We start from the raw sequence: 20,622 nt of genomic DNA on the forward strand, positions 1-20,622 counted from the left end.
CAGCGAGGGACCCACATTTCTAACCCAAATACCCCCCACCAACGTAGAGCCAGCGCTTCGCCCCGCCCTCCGCGCACACGCGGTGAGAGGCCCACCCAAGGACTACAACTCCCAGAGGCCCCTGCGAGTAGCCCCTGTCGACCGTGTCGCGAGTGCTGATTGGTTGAGGCGGTCGATGCTGCATGGAAGGTTGTCCGCGATTGGAGGAGGAGGTGGCGGGCGGCATGTTGTCTCTCTGTTTAAGTTGCGGAGGGGCAGCTACGGCCGTTATTTTGCCGTTGGGGATGTCTCACGGCGGCTTTGGGGCTCTAGTCCTTTGCTCCCGATGAGTCCGGCCCTGTCGTAGGGATATGAGCGCAATGGACCACGCCGTGGGGACCTCCCCTCGCTCCGTAAGGTAGTGTGGGGCTGCCCGACGGGCACACCGCCCCCAAACTCCTCTGCGGGCACTGGCCTTGCGGCTCTCCCGTTCTGTCCGGTACCACCGCTTAACGTAAAGCACCGTTAGCCGCTCTTGTACCTATTCTGCTTCCTTATACACTTACACTTCTGTCGCTTTCCAGTTTTATTGCTCTCTACAACTACTTGGAAGGAGGTTATAGTAAGGTGCGGGTCGGTTCCTTCTCTCAATCAAGAAGTAATAGGATAAGAGGAAACGGCCTCAGGCTCCACCGGAGAGGTTTAGGTTGGTTTTTAGGGAAAGTTTATTCATGGCAAGTGGTGTCAAACATTGGAACAGGCTGCCCAGGGCAGCGGTGGAATCACTGTACCTGGAAGTGCTCAAAACCGAGGCCCTCAGTGACGTGGTGTAGTGGTGGCCTTGGCAGTGGCAGTCCTGGGTAACAGTTGGACTTGATGATCTTAAAGGCTTTTTCCAACCCAGTTGATTCTGTAATTTTACTGTTTTTTAGTTCAGTAATAAAGTATTTACTTAGTGACAATGTTACCTCTTTTATTCTATTGCCGTTATTTACTTTTCCAAGTTTGTTTAAGGCACTTCTGGGCAGAGCTGGTGAGGAAGTTCCTACAGGAAATAATTGTGTTACTGCATATTGAATACTTTCCTACAGTGCCAGGAGTTAAGGAGCTTTGCACATTTTAATGGATGTAGCATGCTGGGTGTTATGATGTAAGCAGCTTTGGTGAACTGGGACATAAAGTTCACTGATATACAGTGTCACCTACCAGATCACGTTATGATCAGAATTGTGGCACTGTCTCCAGAATCAGGTTCTAGACTGTGTTTTGGTTAAGCAGGTATTTAGGAAAGAGGCTTCTTCATTTTTGTTCTGTGCACTTACGATATCATTAAAAAAAAGGTGGGTTTTTTTTTTTTTTTAGATAAACATAAATCATGAACAACTTCCAAAAGAATTTTGAACTTTGCAGCTCTATTCACACATTTGGTGCTTGTTTGAGCAGATTAAATGTTTGAATGCAGTAAACATTGCTTAAAAGAAAAATCAAATATGTGGTTACATATGCGTATTCTTGATTTAGTTTATGTAACATTTGACATCTAGTACCTCAACATAAGATTCAAGAACTTGGAAGCTTCTATTTCACTATCAAGGGTGGACAAGCTGGGTGGGTAAGAACATCAAGCACACCAGAAAGGAAAGCATGTAGTTTCCTGGACCTACACCTTATATTATGGTGGCTAGTGCATCAGCTAGCCTGAATTATTGTTTTAATTCAGCAATCTTTCTTTAGAAAGTGTTTTTCTCTATGGGTATCAGATATGATTCTGTCACAGATTATGTCTTCCTGTTTTTCTTACAGTGGCTGCTGTTTCTAATTGCACAGCAATGGACTTTTGGTCCCCTTTGTTTTCTCTTTTCCCTTTGTCCTTTTCAGCTTCACTCTCCCTAGATAATCCGTAAGACTTGTCTTCTATAACATTTTTCTTTCACCCTTTTCCGTTAGCTGGCCCCATCTCCACAGTACGGTAAGCCTGCAAGCTGCTCAATATCAAGGCTTGTGGTTCTTCTAAATGCTGTGATCTTCTGTTAATACATGGAACACAGGCAAGCTAATCAGTTTTTGAAATGGAACCCGAGTTGAAATTGAAAATCTGGTTTTAACTACTTTAGGAAGGGTTTTTCTGTTATATTATTGTCTGAAGCTTGCATGTCATTAGAAACTGTTTCTGTCCAGGCTGGCAACCCCCCGTGTCTCATCCAGGCATGCTGGTTCTCAGTCTCCAAGTCAGGAGGACTTTACTCCTCTCCCTTCAATCAATGAGCGTTTGGCCTTTCTCTGTCCCTCCCGGGAGCTGCTGGAATACTACCGCAAGACGATCGCTGACTTTGATAGGGAGCATGAGGATTTGGTTAAAAGGCTGGAGCGATACAAAGAAACGTATGATGAGCAGGTGAGGAAAACGGGGTTTTAAACAACGATGGGCTATGTGTCCTTAAACAGCCTTAATATTTTTCTTCAGTTGGAAATTCAGCACAGCTGGTCTTAAGATTTACCAGTACTGTGGTAGAACTGAGTTAAGAGGAAATAAGTATATTTCAGGTTTTGATTGTGAAATTTAGCTGTTTGTTGTCCATGAAAGCAAACAGAAACAAGCCTGTAGGATATTCCTCTATTCTTATGTTGCTGTATTCACAGTGGGTTGTTTGTTTTTGTGTGTGTTTTGTTATTTTTTTGGTTTGGTTTGGTTTTGGGGTTTTTTTAATTAAAGCGTGAGTTCAGGTATTCAGTTCCCATGTTGTTAAACTTTTCCCTTGTTTTTCATAGTGAAGAATGAGTGCTCCTTTGTCCAAATTTAATGGACCTTGAGATATTAATATAGTTTGTTTCGCACACTAGAATTCGTAAGCTTGGCCACAGGCTGTTAAGCACTATGCTTCACAACAAATAAATGCAGATTTAAAAGAAACTCCAAAACCTACAAGTGTCTGCCTTTAGGAGGAAGAAGTCCTTACAGAATATCTGTAAGATATTCGGTGCTCTGATGTGCTTTACAGCCTCCATTTGTCTAGGACTCTGTCTAGGAGTCATCTTTCTAGTAGCAAATGGCACTTTGGAAACAGTGATCACTTCTGCAGTGCCTGCTCAACTACTGGCCATGCTTGAAGCAGCCTGAAAGCCCTCAGGAAATATATGGCATACAAGTTACTTTCATTCAACATCTGGGAAAAAGTGGCAGGTTCCAAACTAGTGCCTTCTATTTTAGGGAATGGTTTTCTGAAAGGTTTCCACAGGAGTTAGAATGTAAATAATGAAACCTAGTGAGTAGCCAGATTTTTCACTACTAAGCCCTACAGATATTTTACTGTTTATTCTTCAGTAATTTCTTTTAAGAGTAAGTGCTATTACAAAGGCTTTATTAGTTTTTTGTTGATGTCAGACTCCCCATACCTGTGCCACTTTGGCCACCAGTGCAGAAATTCAACAACTAGAAACTGGAGACTCTAGCTTAGGTCTTGTTTGACTGTTTTGTAGTGACAGTGATTCTCAGGGCTCCAAGCTCCTTGTTGAAGCATTTGAAAACCTTTTTTCCAATACTACCCTTATCCGGTCAAATTTTATCAGAGAATAAAATAATTAACTTGAACTGGCAGATGTACCGTACCAGTTACAGGCTCAGGGCACAAGCAGTTTAAGTTTGTGTTACCCAATGCTCTTCATCATTTCAAGTACCTCATTCTCTCTACTCAGCACAAATTGCAGTGGGAAGTACGTCAGAGAGAAGAGGAGATTGCAGAGTTGCAAAAGGCTTTGAGTGATATGCAAGTCTACCTCTTCCAGGAAAGGGAGCATGTTCTTCGGCTTTACTCAGAGAATGACCGGCTGAAAATCAGGTGTGTTGTCTCAGATAGTGGGCTGGGTCACTGGCAGTAGCAATTGCATGCATGATGGTTTAGTTCTTATCCACATCTGAAGGAGTGTTCAGAGAAGCAATTATGCCACATTTCCCTGGGAGGGATCCTATGAAATTTTAACAATCTTGGAGGTGGAATGTGGTCTGTTGGGCTGCTAAATATGTTTCCACTTATTAGTCCTCCTATTCCAGTAGCAGAAGGAAGAGCAGAAGTTGAACATAGGTTCAGATTTGAATTGTGAGTTGCTGGTTTGAATGTGGAGGTTCTGATTTAAGCAGACAGTGGTGGGTTGACCCTGGCTGGATGCCAGGTGCCCACCAAAGCCACTCTATCACTCCCTTCCTCAGCTGGGAAGAGGAAGGGGTGAGAAAATACAATTAAAGGCTTGTGAGTTGAGATAAGGGCAGGGAGATCACTTGTTGATTGCTGTCATGGGCAAAACAGACTTGGCTTGGGAAAATTAATTACCCATCAAATCAGGGTAGCGTATTGAGAAACAAAACCAAATCTTAAAAGGCCTTCCCCCTACCCTTCCCTTCTTTCTGGTTCTCGGGACCTCCATGAGCTGCAGGGGGACATCCTGCCTCACCATAGTCTTCACCACAGGCTGCAGGGGAATCTCCACTCCAGCACCTGGAGCACTTCTGCCCCTCCTTCACTGACGTTGATGTCTGCAGGGCTGTTGCTCTCATATATTCTCACTTCCCTCTTCAGCTGAAGTTGCAGTTTCCTTCCCCCTGCCTCCTGTTCTTAAATATGCTATCCCAGATGCACTACTACTGTTGCTGATGAGCTCAGCCTTGGCCAGTGGTGGGTCTGTTTTGGAGCTGGCTGGCATTGGCTCTATCAGACATAGGGGAAGCTTTTATCAGTTTCTCACAGAAACCAGCCATGTAGCCCCACCTGCTACCAAAACCTTGCCATGCAAACCCAACACACAGACCTTGCGACTGCCTGCCAAAATGTCCTTTCTTGGCCCTAAATCCGCCTAAGCTCAAATAGAAAACACAGACCAAAGCAAATAGTTTCCCCTCACTCTATGAGATCATGTTGACAGCTACTCCTTTTTAATGCCATTTAGTTGGTGAACTGGAAAATAATCTGCTGTACCGGTCTAGCTGCCAGTGACAGAGAGGTTCCCAACCTTCTTCAGAATGTTTGTGGGTGATAATACCAAGTTTTCTGTTAAAGTTTTAAGAACTTAAGTCAAAATGTGTGTTGGAGTGCTCTGGCACTTTGCAAGGGTTTGACGAAAAGTCTGATACTGCCCTTAATGTAGTTTGCTTTAAAAACAATGGACGCTTACAGTCTGTTGAATTAAGTAACTGAGAGGATTTTAGATAATAATTCTGGAATGCAAATTCTTTCCCACCATATGTTGTTGCTGCATTAGCCTATGTTGAATTGTCCTATTTGAAAGGAGGAATGTTCTCCAATGCCAGTGGAATTGCTGGTCTTATTGCATCAGCAACATAAGTGGTGTCTTGGGAGTTGGTTTGGGGGGGGTGTTGGTTTTTTTTAGCCAATATTCTCAAGCTGCAACAGTTTGGAAAACTTGTAAGCATTAACAAGTAAACTGAAGAGCAGCGTGTCACAATGTTTTGATGTACTTAAAAATAACAGTGTGCTGACCACTTTCTTTGAATTCCAGGGAACTGGAGGATAGAAAAAAAATTCAGTATCTCTTGGCTTTAGTGGGAACAGACAAAGGAGAAGTCACATATTTTCACAAAGAGCCTCCACATAAGGCAAGTTCAATTTTTCTGTAGAACTCTGCTTTTGATTGTAACATGAAGATGTATACACCAGACCACAGACCAGATCTGTTCTGCAAGTCGAAAGTTGATAAATGAGCTCAAAGCAGGGAGGGATCTGTAGTTCTGTAACAACATCGAGTTTTATTATAGCTACTGACAAATAGTTATACTGGTTTATTATAGCTATATAATAATATATAATAGCTATTATAGCTATTTTATTATAGCTACTGACAGGAACAAGCACACTGGAAGTAGGTCCTCTTAGCATCAGTCCCTTTCTACCTTCAAAACATACTTCCAAATCAGCCTCCTAAATGTCAAATAGGAGTCTGAAGCCATTTGACAAATGGTTGTTGAGAGGTTGAAAAGAACATCACAAAGAGAAAAAGAAAAAGGAAGTACAGGAAAAGACCAAGTGCAGTGTTTGAAGATCAGCTGTCTCAGAGGGCCTGTCTCTTAGGGCCTCAGTAAAGAATAACAGTGTTGAGGTTGCTGCAGCAGTTTCCTGGCAGAAGACTGCAGAAAAGCCATCCCCTCTAGGCAAGGCTGTATCGTCTATTTCAAGAATAGTCAAATTGATTAAATGGCAGTGCAGTGGAACCTACTATATCATGAATCACAAATTATTTGGACATACAGAGACTATAAGGGAATGTAGGATTCATCTTGGAATATTTTGTGCAGAAAAAGACTGAAATATATTGCATTGATTATAGTTGCTCTGCACTGCTCAAGCAGCTCAAAAATCTTGCAGAAGCATAACAATTCCCTGATACATGGTAGCTCTAAAATTAGGCCTGTTATATAGCATTTACCTCGAGATAAGCATTGGGGCTAGATCCCGTTCCTTCATGTCATCCTGTTTTTAAGTGGCTTTTAGTACAATAGTTCAGTTGTTTCAGTAGTTTTATTGGTTAGCTTTTATCCCAGGCTTGTTCTTTGGTAGCTTGAGTGAATGTGGTGATAAATCAAGCTTCATGTTCCTCTGTCTTGCTGTGGAAAGGAGGAGTATGAAGGCAGAAACGATCTTCACCTTTCTCTTCTCTCTCTCTCTCTTCAAAATGCTTCTTTTCCTGCTGAGGGTGCTGATTTTCATCCTAATGAAGCCGTCAAAGGCAGGGGGTGCTGATTTTCATCCTAATGAAGCCGTCAAAGGCAGGGTTACTTTCCATTTGTTTTGGTTGGGGGGGAAAAGAAAAAGGCAGAAATGGCAAAACTCAGGCCATGATAAAGGAAACCTTCATCATGGACATTACACTTGTTCAACGTCTACTTGTCTGGTGGAGGGAGTAAGATGTTCTTCTGGATATATCATTTTACTCTAAGATTTGTTCTTGACTGTTGCAACTTTTGAGAAGTCAGATCTTCAACATGTATCTAATCTTGTTTCTGTAGGTTACTGTTCTGCAAAAGCCAGCTAAATCCAGAGTATCACATGAACGAAATGACACTTCTAAAACAGGTACCACACCAAGCAGATGAACAGCAGCTCAGCTGTTGATGCTTGTTTCTCTGTGTGTTTGTATCCAGTATACCAAAATAATTCTTTACTGTGAACACTTTGGTATAGGTCCACTAAGTTCCCTGAATGTATCCATGTTGACATATGTATGTGTGCAGTACTTTTGTCTTCCCTTCAAAATCTTTTAAAATAACCTGACCTGGTTCTCATGTCTGTTATCTGCTCAGCTAAGGAATAGGCTGGTATGACTGTGGAGTGCTTGTTCTGCAACTGTGCAGGAACCAATTGGATAGGCACCCTTAGCCTCAGCAGTTGCAAGGTGTGAATTCTGCCTGCCTTTAGTGCAGACAGTAGTGTGGGTACATATGCCTACTTCACTGATTTTCTAAAGAGCTGACTCTTTCCAAATTAACTGAAACAAGCTAAGAAGCTCAAAACTCATTCAAGGCTTGATGCTTGTGCAGCTCTCTCATCTGCCTATTCATCATTTATTTAAGGAAATTTAAGTTTGCTTTCTGTATATGCCAAGAAAATTAGTAGGTTGACTAAATACTGTGGTGGGATAGTTTAGGATAAAGGTAGGTTATCCCTGTAAGTTTTGAAACATTTCTTCCATCTAGCCCTCCTGGAAGTCCTTGTGAGCCTTTTCCTGCTCTTGTAGGCCTGCCAGAACATGAGATATTTAATGCTTGGAGAGATACTGCAGATAGATTAGAAAAGCTTTTCCTACTTCTGTTAAATTTTTATAATAGGCACCAAGAGGAACACTTCAATACCAGCAGCAAAAGGCGAGAAACCAGAAAGTCCTGAGAGGTATCAGAGAGATACTCAAACACTTCTACTTCAGGTAACAACATTTGCTAACCAATGGATGTAATTCCTGGCTGTCCAGGAAACTGATAGACAAATTATGCTGTCTGCTTGGACACGATGTAGACATACCTGTTTTATCAGGCCGCACATCTTACTATGGATTCCCACTTTCTGTGAGTTTACTTAGCTGTTTCTTTGTGATGAATGTAGGCTTAGATTTGAGAACTTGGGTTTGATTCTGGAAGCTTCACATAAGCGGATGTTCCAGTAATGTCAACTGGAATGTTTTGCCCTTAGATATATAATGTATAATTGATGTTATCTCCCATAACTTGATTGTGACTATGAATTTACATTACACCACAGATGATCTGCAGGGTTCGGTAGTTTGTAGACATTTGACAAAAGCCATGTGTCTGAGACGGAATTAGGCAGCCCTGATAAGATGCACTAGTGCAATGAAATGTTCTCTTTGCTAGCTAGACTTCAGTGAAAGATAAGGTGTAGATAGCATGACAGAATGGAAGACAAATATACAGAATCATGATCTGGGGAAGATACCAGAAGCTGTCTGTAAAGCATGAGGAAGAATGACTACAAAAGCAAATTAAAGAGCAAACTTGTACAGCAGATACCTTTTGAAATGATCATTATTTTTTGTTCAAGGGCAGTGGTGACTGACCCAGTGGCCAGTTAGCTCTCTAACAACATTTCTTTTGGAGCAAAAGCATCATACAAAATTGTTATACAAATAAATGATCTAAATACACTCCAGTTTTTTTCAGATAGTTTCTTACACATAGGCCAGATGCATGTTTTTTAATTACTTGTTCCCATTTGTCTCCCTGCCTCTGCACCCTAGATCAGGATTCTTGGTGTCCCTCTCCTTTGCTCATCGCCTTATTTACATCTAGTAATTTCTTCTGGTAAAGTGGTTGCTTTTGTTCAGATGTGGACTGGTGCCTTCCTAGAACTTAGGTATTTTCATATCACTATTTAACTGGAAGATGGTAGCATAAGGACAGAAGTGTCTCTGCATATTCCACAGGATTTGTCGTGTCTGTGTGCAATTTAAATCTTTCCAATTTTTTTGATCTGTTGTTGCTGTTTATAATATGCATGTCTAGCCTATGGTGTGATTTTATTTTTTTTCCCTAAGTGTTATAGTTGTTTGAACTGCTTAACATCAAAATAAAAATACAATTGTGAGAATTTAACATTCTCAAAGGCATTATTGGGTAGAGTCTTTGATCTGACTCTTCCAAGATTTGAGAGACTTGCATGGACAGGAGCAGTGCTGCTGTGAGGTCTTATGTAGTTATGTCTTTGCTTATTCAGGTGGAGGCCCTGCAAGCTCAGATAGAAGAACAGACACGATTATCCAAGGAACAGATTGAGGCACTGTTAGAGGACAGGCGGATTCACATGGAGGAAGCGCAGGTCCAGTATCAGAGGGACCAGGACAAGATCAAAACTATAACAGATAAGTGAGTGTATGAGAATGATCATGATATAGTTATGAGATGAGAACAATATTTGGGCTTTCAGTAGGTTGCTTCCTGCAGCAGGCAGAAAAGCAAATTATGCAGCCATCTGTTTGGTAGTGCGTGTGTGGAAGAAGGTAAATGGAGTAATATATGTATTAAAAATCCAATCACATTGGAAGATTATCACTTCTTTTATTAGAGCTAAACTCATTAGGAAAGCACCTTTTTCTTCCATGCTTCTTCCAATTTGCAATGATGACTTGGGAAATTAAAGTAGGAACTAAGTTAATTAATTCCACTGGGATCTCTTTTTACAGACTCCATAAAACTCAAAATCTCTTATATGAGAGTACTCGTGACTTTCTCCAGCTCAAATTTGATGCCCGAGCCAATGAGAAAGCATGGATGGCAGAGAAGGACAGTCTTTTGAGGAAACTTGACAAAAATATGGGTATCAGCAAGGATCCAGGAAGAGAGAAGCGGAGAGGTACCAAGAAGACACTTCAGGCAGATGATGGAGCTTCAAAACCCCACAGCCGAGAACTAAAAGTAATTTGTTTTTTTAGTCTACGTAGAGATTCTTTAACAGTTTGGTTTTTTGGTGGGTTTTTTTTTTATTAGAAAATTGCAAGCGTCTGGGTTTTTCCAAGGAAGGCACTTGCTTGCAAATGTGTCAAAGCTATACTAGCTTGCCATGAGTTAAATTGTTGCTGGCAGTAAAGTGAAAAAATCCTTTCCTGCCTCAAAATCTGCACTGCTTGCAAATTTTGGATCAAATATATAGTTAGGATTTATGGTAGCACTTCACTGTCTGTTTCTTTTATGCCCAGAACAAATCCCTACTTCTCCAAGCCTCATGACACATGGGCTGACAGTTCTTAACCTGCCTGTGTCACAAGCCTTTCTTTTAGTTTAAATGCTTTCAGCTCACGGACTTAGAATGCAGTGTCTGTAGCTTTCTTCCTGCTGTTGGGGGAGAGTAAGTCCTTTCTATTGATGCCCTCCAGGCCTTCCAGAGTAGTCAGGACTTCTCTTCCACTTCTACTATACATCCAGTGAGAAGCTGGGAGACCTACCACTGAATGTAGATGCTTCTGAAATGCAGTACTGGGCAAGCAGCTGTGGAAAGAATTACAGCATTGGTTAAATATTAGTTTTAAGGGGGAAAGTAGAGTGTTCTTTAACTGATGACATGTGGTCATGCCCAACTGATAACCTAGCAAAAAGAGTTTGGTAATGGAAGTGGTGTTAGAATGTTGCCCTTACCTGGTTACTTCATTAGGTGTAGCTCCAGTTGTTAATTTTTGCCTGTCATATTGTCACTCTATCACACTTGCTTTTCCAGAGCTGGGGAATTTTGTTAGCACTGGCTTTTGAGTTGATTCTTTCTGTTCCTCCTATGTCCTAGTCACTGCAAGAACAGCTAATGCAGGAGCAGCGCCTATCAAACATGTATAGAGAGCAGTGCATCACCCTGGAAGATGAGCTAGCAAGGATTCGTGAGGAAGGAGATGCTGGCAGAGAACTCTTTAAGGTAATTAGTCTGTAATCATTTGTTAGCTATGTAATGATCTTGCAGCCTTTATTTTGTATACCCTATTGAGCTTTCATCTCCACAGGAACGTTCAGAAAAGATGGTTAAGCGTCTGCAGCTGATGACTCAGCGATATGAGGCCTTGGAAAAACGTCGTAATATGGAAGCAGAAGGCTTCATGAATGATATTAAACAGCTTCGGCAGAAGCTGAAAGATGTAGAGAAGCAGCTTTTTAAGGTAATAGTTAAGCATATAGCATAAGCAATAGCTGTGAATTTTTGTTGCAAGTCTGAAGTTCTTATCTGATACCTGTAGTTCACTTGGCTGTCTCAAAATTATCAGGCAGTAGTTTCAGAAGTATATAGAATCATAGAATAGTTAGGGATGGAAAGGACCTTAAGATCATCAAGTTCCAACCCCCTTCCATGGGCAGGGACACCTTCCACTAAACCATGTCACCCAAGGCTCTGTCCAACCTGGACTTAAACACTGCCAGGGATGCCTGGACTTAAACACTGCCATTCACAACTTCCCTGGGCAACCCATTCCAGTGCCTCACCACCCCCACAGTAAAGAAATTCCTCCTTATATTCAATCTAAACTTCCCCTGTTTAAGTTTTAACCCGTTACCCCTTGTCCTGTCACTACAGTCCCTAATGAATAGTCCATCCCCAGCATCCCTATAGGCCCCCTTCAGGTACTGGAAGGCTGCTATGAGGTCTCCGTGCAGCTTTCTCTTCTCCAGGCTGAACAGCCCCAACTTTCTCAGCCCGTCCTCATACGGGAGGTGCTCCAGTCCCCTGATCATCCTCGTGGCCCTCCTCTGGACTTGTTTCAACAGCTCTGTGTCCTTTTTGTGTTGAGGACACCAGAACTGCACACAGTACTCCCAAGTGAGGTCTCACGAGAGCAGAGTAGAGGGGCAGGATCACCTCCTTCGACCTGCTGGTCACGCTCCTTTTGATGCAGCCCAGGATACGGTTGGCTTTCTGGGCTGCAAGCTCACACTGCAGCTGGCTCCTGTTCATTTTCTCGTTGACTAACACCCCCAAGTCCTTCTCCGCAGGGCTGCTCTGAATCTCTTCTCTGCCCAACCTGTAGCTGTGCCTGGGATTGCTCCGACCCAGGTGTAGGACCTTGCACTTGGCATGGTTGAGCTTCATAAGGTTGGCATCAGCCCACCTCAGAAGCATGTCAAGGTCCCTCTGGATGACATCTGTTCCCTCCAGCATTATCAACCGAAACACACAGCTTGATGTCAGCCAGCTTGCTGAGGGCACACTCAATCCCACTGTCCATGTCCCCGACAAAGATGTTGAACAAGAGCAGTCCCAACACGGATCCCTGAGGGACACCACTCATTACTGCTCTCCAGCTGGACATAGAGCCATTGGCCACAACTCTTTGTGTGTGGCCATTCAGCCAGTTCTTTATCCACTGAGTGGTCCACCTATCAAATTGATGTTTCTCCAATTTAGAGACAAGGATGTCATGTGGGACAGTGTCGAACGCTTTGCACAAGTCCAGGTAGATGACATCAACTGCTTTACCCTTGTCCATCAGTTCTGTAGCCCCATCATAGAAGGCCACCAAATTGGTCAGGAAGGATTTCCCCTTAGTGAAGCCATGCTGGCTGTCACCAAGCACCCTGTTGTTTTTCATGTGCCTTAGCATGCCTTCCAGGAGAATGTGCTCCAAGATTTTATCAGGCACAGAGGTGAGACTGACTGGTCTGTAATTCCCCAGGTCTTCCATTTTCCCCTTCTTGAAAATGGGGTTTGTATTTCCCTTTTTTCACCTGACTGCCATGATTTTTCAAATATGCTGGACAGTGGCTTAGCAGCTTCATTCGCCAGCTTCTTCAGGACCTGCAGATGGATTTCATCAGGTCCCATGGACTTGTGCACATTCAGATTTTTTAAGATGGTCTCGAACCAGATCCTCTCCTACAGTGGGCCCAAGGTCTTCATTCTCACAGTCCCTGCGTCTGCCTTCCAAGACTTGGGTGGTGTGGTCAGAGCCTTTGCCAGTGAAGACTGAGGCAAAGAAGTCATTCAGAACCTCAGCCTTCTCCAAATCCAGGGTAGCCAGTTCTCCTGATAGCTTCTGGAGAGGGCCCACTTTGTCTTTTATTCGCAATGTACCTATAGAATCCCTTCCTGTTATCTTTCACATCCCTAGCCAAGTTTAATTCTAACTGGGCCTTAGCTTTCCTAATGTGGCCCCCAGCTTCCTGGACAACATGGCTGTATTCTTTCCAGGCCACTGTCCTTGCTTCCACCTTTTATAAGCCACTTTTTTCCCTCAAAGTTTCCTCAGCAGCTCCTTATCCATCCAAGGAGGTCTTCTGGCCCTCCTGCTGCACCTCCTTCTAGCTGGGGTGCAACACTCCTGAGCTTGTAGCAGGTGATCCTTCATCAACCGACAGTCTTGGGGCCCCCTGCCCTCTAGGGCTATATCCCATGGAACCTTTCTAAGCAGGTTCCTGAAGAGGCCAAAGTCTGCTCTCTTGGAGGCCAGGGCAGTGAGCTTGCTGCATGCTCTTCTTCACTGTCCTGGGGATCTCGAGTTTGACCATCTCATGGTCACTACAACCAAGGCTGCCCTGGAGCATCACATTTCCAGCCAGCCGCTCCCTATTGGTGAGCACGGGGTCAAGCATGGCACCTCTCCTTGTCGGCTCCTATATTACTTGCAGAAGGAAGTTGTCTCCCACACAATCAAGTAACCTCCTGGATTGCTTAGAAACCTTCTGGATTGCTTAATATCCCGCAAAGAAAATAGATTGGTTTTCTTTCTGAGTGCCGTAGTATTTGGGTTTGTTCAAGTACCAGCTAGATCGTTGATCAAAGCATTGTGGACAGTCTGTTCCTTTGAGATCTCATTTGTAGCTCTGCAAAAATTGCTGTGGAAACAATGACTGGAAGTTGAAGCTATGTACTCTGTAGTAGTGTCCTGGTTTTGAGCAGCAGCAGTCATTTTTCTCCTTCTTAGGAGCTAGTACAGTGCTGTGTTTTGATCTTTTGGCCTTGGAGCAGTGGTGATAACGCCGATGTTTTCAGTTGCTGCTCGAATGTTTGGTGTGGCCAAGGACTTTGTGAGCCTCATGCTCTGCCAGGGAGGAGGGGAGGCTGGGTGGAAGCAGAGACAGGACACCTGACCCGAACTAGCCAAGGAGGTATTCCATACCATAGCACGTCATGCCTGGAGGGGGAACTGGAAGTTACCCGGAAGGGTTGGGACTGCAGGGTTGGACAAGGTATCAGTCGGTGCTTGGCTGGGGGGAGTGGGGCGAGTTATCAGTCAGCTGGTGCTGAGGTGTTGTATTCTTTCCTCTTGTTATTTCCTTTAGCATTATTATTATTGGTGGTAGCAGTAGTGATTTGTGTTATACCTTAGTTACTAAACTGTTCTTATCTCAACCCGTGGGAGTTGCATTCTTTTCGATTCTCCTCTCCTCCCTCCAGTAGCAGGGGGAGGGAAAGAAAGGGGGGGGGGGAGTGAATGGACGAGGTTTGTGGTTGGGTTTAAACCACGACAAGTAGCTTCTAATGTGTAGATGAGCATAAGAGCAGCTTAGAAGGTAAGCCACGGCATTGATGTTGCTTGAAGTTTAGGATGAGATATTTAAGTCATGCTTGAGAGGATGACCTAGGTGTAGCTGACTCAGGAGTCTGGCAGTGCCACGGATTCACTTGTTTTCTGTACTTTCGGTGCACAGTTTGGTTTACTTAATACATTTGTCTTCTCTAAAGAAGAGACTTCTCTAAAGGCTAAATTTCTTTCTTAATTGTTTTTGTTGAGCTTTGGGCTTTTAAACTTTATTCTGTAAGGATTAAAAAGCATATGTGAATGGGGAAAAATTGCTTATGATAACTTTACTGCAGATCTGTATATTTTGTAGCTGTGGATGTGCTTGTAATTGTGTTAATTTCTTTACACTTTTAACCACAAGAGGGCAGAGGAGCAAAATACTTGCTGGATGTCTCCAGAGTGATCTTTAAATCCTTCTCAGTCAAAATGACTACAGATGACTAAATTACCTGGCTTGCATATTCAACTCTTTGACCAAGAACTACATGGTAGCAAGGAGACACCCTAAAGGGTCGAGGGGAAAGCAGGCTTTGAGAGCAGCTTCCAAGGCTGTGCTGTTCTGCATTGAAAGTGACTGGGCTGGCATACTATCCAGTTCCAGGGTGACAGGAAATGGCATCCCTGGCTATCTTGCCATCAGGAAATCTGATTATCTAGCAGCTTTTCTTCAATTCTATATGGGCTATATGGCGTGGCATTGAGACTAGGTGTTGTACTGAAACTGCTCCTGAATCATACATAGAAGGCAGCAGGTTGGCCCCAGCAGTTAAACCACCTCTAGTAGTCTAGGAGTCAGTGAGTTATGGGTAAACTTCTGACGAGATTTCTTCCTTATCAGTAATATAACAACATAATGTATGAAAGCTTTGTTCTTTATTTTTGGTTCTGGAGCACCTTTATATTGGTGATATGCATTAGCATAGTGATAGTAACTTAAGCACCCTCTCTGCTAGCTACAGAGGGTCTCCTTTAGTTTTCTTCCTCATGTCACCATCATAATACTCTAAAATTGTATTCTCTGCAGCTTTTGTTTTTCTTAATCTGTTTTTCTTTTCTTTTTTAGGTGACTCTGAATATGGGACCAGACCAGGATCTTGCAATTCTACACGAGGTCTGCCGAGGAAACAGACGAACTCGTAAAATTCAAGGAGAACTGAAAAACTTAAAAGCAAAAATTTTCGTCTTGGAGAATGAATTACGGGTCTGCTGAAGCAGAGGTATAGCTGGCATCCTTGTTTTAGGAATGGGACACTGGTAGGCTAGAATAGTCACATGTGAGAATAGCTCCTGCCTGTCTGTTTCTTGGCATCCAGTGACAGAAGGCTTGAGGATATCTGCAGTTATTGTCATAGCATTGCACATAAGCTGTTCTGAATGTGCCAGATTATATTTCAGCTGAGAGATGGCACCTGATAAGACTGACGTAGAAAGTACATGATGACTGTTATATATCAGGAATATGACTTCATCTTACCTTTGTATCTGGTAGTGGTCAGTGTATACTGGCTTTCAACTTTCTTTGGGTCATATTATAAGCCATGTGTGTGGTTATAATAAGGTAATCATGGAAGGATCTAGTTCAGGATCTGAATTGCTTGACTGACCTTGTCTATGTGAGAAGCAGCTTTTAAAATGGTTTAAATGATTAATGGTTTGGTGCTTAGGCACTTCAGAATGTAACTGGAAATTTTCTTTGAAACAGACCACATCTCAAAAGTATATATTGAAGTTACATCTGACTTTCCCCTCAAGAGTATAACTATTTTAAAATGGCTTCCCTATTGCTTGGTTCTAAGTTGATTGGAGCAAACCTGACTGATTTTAATATGGTGGGAAAAGATAACCTGTTACAGAACTCACCTGCAAGAACCAGCAACATCTACACTTACTTTGAATGTTGGGGGTGAGGGAAATACTGAAGTGTCATCTTCTCATCCCCTTTCTCCCAGTTTATTTTAACACACAGAGGAAGCCCATAATAAAAGACGTACAGTATCTTACTTAACCCCCTGGTATTATCTATCTTTTTAGCTTTAAACGATATCATGGTTGCATACCAACAAATCATGGTCAACTTTTGCACAGCAGCTGTTGCTGCTGAACTGTAACTGAAATTGGGATGGGAGAGCAGGTGCTAGTTGCTATGTGATAATTGTAACTAGCTGTATGATAGTTGCCTTCATACCACATATCAGGATATCACAATGCTAGAAAACAGATGAAATCATGAAAAGGGTTACAACATGACTTTAGCCTAGTTTATAATTGTGGGTATTGATGGCTTTTACTGTAGTATCAGCAAATCTTGTCCACCTCATAGACTGAGAGCAGATCTGTGTTGGGAAAGGGATTTCAGTGCCTCTTTCTTCTGTCAAATGTGACAGAAGCAGAATAATTTCTTAAGTATACACCTATAGGCTACCAGCACTTCCTTTCCTGTAGAGAAGAACTTGGTGTGTGACAGCGGACAGTTTCTTTTGGATGTGGTAGTGGCCACAGAGATCCTCCTTCAGCATCTAGGAGAGGCACGTGTGCAGAAGATGTTCTTATGCTGTCAGGATTTGGAGGAAGAACTGGTTCTATAGCACCAGCTAAAGCATCACAGGAAGGGAAATTTCCTTAAGAAGTCATGGCCCACTTTAATTGTGTATCCTTTTTGTGACAAGCTTGCTGTCCTGTGTGGTCCTGTGCTGTGGCATTTTTTGTATGTGTTCTTGAGGTCAAATTCATCACAGACAGTCTGATGTGGCTGACAGTCTGTACCTAGATGCTCAGATGCTACTGCACCTTACAAAGGGCTGTTTTAAAGTGTGTTGCACTGATTGGTTTAGCTGAAAATGCTGAACTGTTCAGAAAGTGATTCATGAACAACTTGGGTGCCAATGCTATGTGGACAGTCGAGGAAGGTTATTAAATAATGCTACCCATCACTTAGTCTCACTATTTGTTGACTAGTAGTTTCTCAGATAAGTCTAGCTAATTGAAGTGAGTTTGTGTGTGAAATAACTTGCTGTTGGTTTGAAGTTAAGATATCAAAGTTATCAGAGGTCCTGGAAGGCTACTTCTGAAAATTGCTATATAATGAAGTATGAGCCACTTACTCAGCAGGATCAGCTGGTGGGAAGCTGGCAAGGTCTCTTGATCTTATAGAAATAAATGGGTTTGCGTTTATTTTCAACTTTTCCTAGCTAAAGAATTGCATATAAAATTACATCTTCCTCATTTGAAAGCCATGAAACATGTCTAGATAAAGGCTGTAGGCTGACATTGAGGGTCTGTAAGATTGGGAGGAAGTATTCCTTATTAACTGGAAGACTGAACAGAATAAAACAATGTTTCTAATATCTGCTGGTTTGTCAAAATGAAAGTGCAGCGTGAACTTCATCCTTAATTTGTCACTTCCTGTTTGAGGGGGGTGGTGGTGGTGGTGGAATTATGGTAGTGGTGATCTGCAAATCCATTTAATTTGGAAGCTTGACTGTTTGTCTAAGGGCAGGAAGAGCAAAGTATTGCACATGCTTTTTCTGTGTGACATCATGTGATCACGTGAAATACTGCTTTATGTTGCCAAAACGAATGTGGACCTTCAAGCCAAGAACTGCTTTAAAAAGCCACTGACAACTACTCTTTAAGACGTCAGTAAAGAATTATTGGCATTTCTGGAAGGGTTTAATGGGAAAGGTTCCAAGACCTACAAGATAATTTTCTTCCACAATTTTTGGGTAGAAAACAAAGAATGGGATATATTCCAAAGAACGATCAGCTTTTTTTTGTGAATTTAAGTTAGTAATGTGTGACTTGCATCATTTTAATACAACTAAATGTCAGGTTATGTATTTTGAAAAATCTCCAAAATAGCTGATTCTAGGAATATGGAGACTCTCCTACAGGGGATTAGTTAGAGCTGGACAAATGTTTAGTGTGATCCAAGATACTAAAATGTTTATTGCATACAGTGAGCAGCAGAGGAAAACTTTATTGTTGTGTAGCCTTATTTAGGTGGGGAAGGAGTGCATATGTTTCAGAAAGGATGTTGAAATACTGGGTAAAGCACAGAACTACTGAAGATTCAGCAGAAGAGAAGCAGTTGTGCAAGAGCTTGTATTGCATTAAGAAGACTGATTAATATACATGTATCTTGAAGATGAAAAGTTATCAAAGGCCTCTCCCAGCAGAGGAAGGCTGAGCAAGAACTGGTAGTCTGAAGCTGAAGTTAATAAAAATAGGAGCGTGCATTTTTAACAGGAAGATTGTGCTTTTCCCCTCATCATAAGAAACTGTTTGTGGAGGTAACAAATTCTCCCATCTCTATCTGCAAATCAAAAAATGATTGTACCTCTGGAGAAGGTAGTATGTTTTAATAAATTATGGGATTTGACACATTAGAACTTAATGAAATATAATGATGTGAACTAACAGGAAATCATTTAATAGTTCCTTCTGGCTTTAAACCTTTGATTAATTTATATGCAATATTGGTGTGAGTTTTTCAGCACTTCTGCAGTTGCCTTAATTATAGGAATGAATACTGCATCAGCTCATCTACACAGCAAGGGTACACAAGGTAAAAAGAAAATAAACAAAACCTTAAATCTCTCATGATCTTCTTATACCACACCTTGCAGTAATTCCTAAATTAATTGACACCGTGGGCTTTGAAAAGCAGATTAACAGTAGCCACAGTTCTGATAGCTGTTGGAGTAAAGCTAAATAATAGTATAGTATGTACTTGTATGCCATGGCTGTACTTAAATTGCTTATGTGAGTAATAGTATTGATGTATAAACACAGATGTTTTACCAGTATGGATGGACTCTGGGCAGCTTGATATTCTGGAATTGGAATGCCTCTGGGTGTATGTCAGGAAGTAATTCTTTGATATTTCTATTTTTTTCCATGATATTTTGCTTTTATATTTCTAAGTTATTTTGAATTGTAAGAGATATCTATCCCCTTTAATCCCAAAACAGTTACTTCTTAAATTTGCAAGTCTAGATGTAGACATATGTAAACACACTTTCTAGTGCTTGGACTGGGATTATGTACCAAAATATACTTGGATACAGCGTAGAAGGCATGAGAGGTGGAAGCTGTGATGATTCCTTTTGGCTGCTGTTATTCATATGATCTAGGCACAAAGAGCAAAGCTTGTTCTGATTCTTACGTTACATCAGAAGTATAGGACTTTGAAACCAGGCTGTCAGAGGTAACTGGAGTTTAACCCACCAGTGGGAAACGTTTCTTCTATGACTGAAGTATTTGAGAAGGGTGGGATGGACTTTTGGTGTTTCCGTTGTAGCACCAAATGAATAGTTTAGAGAAAGGGCACCTCTGGATGTGAGTTGGAGTGATTGCTCTTCACATAAGCTCCAAAAATACAGCTTTATAAGCAGCTCAACAGGGCTGACTATTCATACTAACTACATTTCCCATTTTGAGAATTGTGATGCTGTTGCATTGTGGAGAGATGTGTGTAAATACAGATTATTTGGTTCTATTCTGAAAACCCAGAGAGGGTTCCAGCACAGAAGTGTATCAATGTTAAAGCAAGAAAGTGATTAACTATGCAGGTGTGAAGGGTTTCATTGTTGGAATATGTTTGTTTTGAATAAAAAAAGCTCTTGATTTACCCTGGTGAAGAATGTCTGGGATGTGCTGGGTTCTCCTGTATTGATTCAGAGACCAAATGGCCTTTATGTCACCCTAAACATTTATCTCAGGGTAAAGTCGCTTCTAAACCACCCAGTAAAACAGAGTTTTCCTCTTTGGGACTAGCTTGGGCAGATTGAATTCTGCTCAGTGTCGTCACAGGGAGAACTGCACCACATTGTTCTGTAGTGGCCCTGATAAAATGATGGTGGCACATCTTTGGAACTTCTTGAAACATAAGGATGATGAGCACAGGCACTTAAAAAAAACCCAAACAAGTGAACAAGTGCTGGTACTTTTAATGATGGGGGAAGGAGGAAATATAGGCAAAACTTCAGTCAGCTTTGAAAACATGTATTTCCAAAAGGATCAGATATGTAGATATTTCATTATGGTCCATGTTTAAACCCTGAAATGTATTTTGAAAGTTTTCAGCTCTAAGTATATAAAAAGTCTTTTCTGGAAGTGTTCTTCATAGTGAGAATT

The 20,622-nt window shown here is 41.9% G+C and overlaps 1 protein-coding gene across 1 annotated transcript; it reads left to right on the forward strand.

The window, feature by feature from the left end:
* The first annotated feature begins 244 nt into the window (after positions 1-244).
* Positions 245-20,129, forward strand: CCDC77 (coiled-coil domain containing 77). The gene is made up of 11 exons (XM_065682433.1): positions 245-397; positions 2,158-2,374; positions 3,673-3,815; positions 5,488-5,584; positions 6,992-7,058; positions 7,811-7,905; positions 9,210-9,358; positions 9,676-9,907; positions 10,767-10,892; positions 10,978-11,130; positions 15,551-20,129. The coding sequence occupies exons 1-11, from the start codon at positions 351-353 to the stop codon at positions 15,695-15,697; spliced, it is 1,473 nt and encodes a 490-aa protein (XP_065538505.1). The 5' UTR covers positions 245-350; the 3' UTR covers positions 15,698-20,129.
* The last annotated feature ends 493 nt before the right edge of the window (positions 20,130-20,622 follow it).

This window comes from Lathamus discolor, chromosome 1 (assembly GCF_037157495.1).
Source record: "Lathamus discolor isolate bLatDis1 chromosome 1, bLatDis1.hap1, whole genome shotgun sequence".
Classification (NCBI taxonomy): Eukaryota; Metazoa; Chordata; class Aves; order Psittaciformes; family Psittacidae; genus Lathamus; species Lathamus discolor.

Coding starts and splice junctions, on each gene's coding strand:
- CCDC77 (XM_065682433.1), top strand. CDS start 351: ATGAGCGCAATGGACCACGCCGTGGGGACCTCCCCTCGCTCCGTAAG. Junction 5,585..6,991: donor ACAAAGAGCCTCCACATAAG/GCAAGTTCAATT, acceptor TTGTTTCTGTAG/GTTACTGTTCTGCAAAAGCC. Junction 7,059..7,810: donor AAATGACACTTCTAAAACAG/GTACCACACCAA, acceptor TTTTTATAATAG/GCACCAAGAGGAACACTTCA.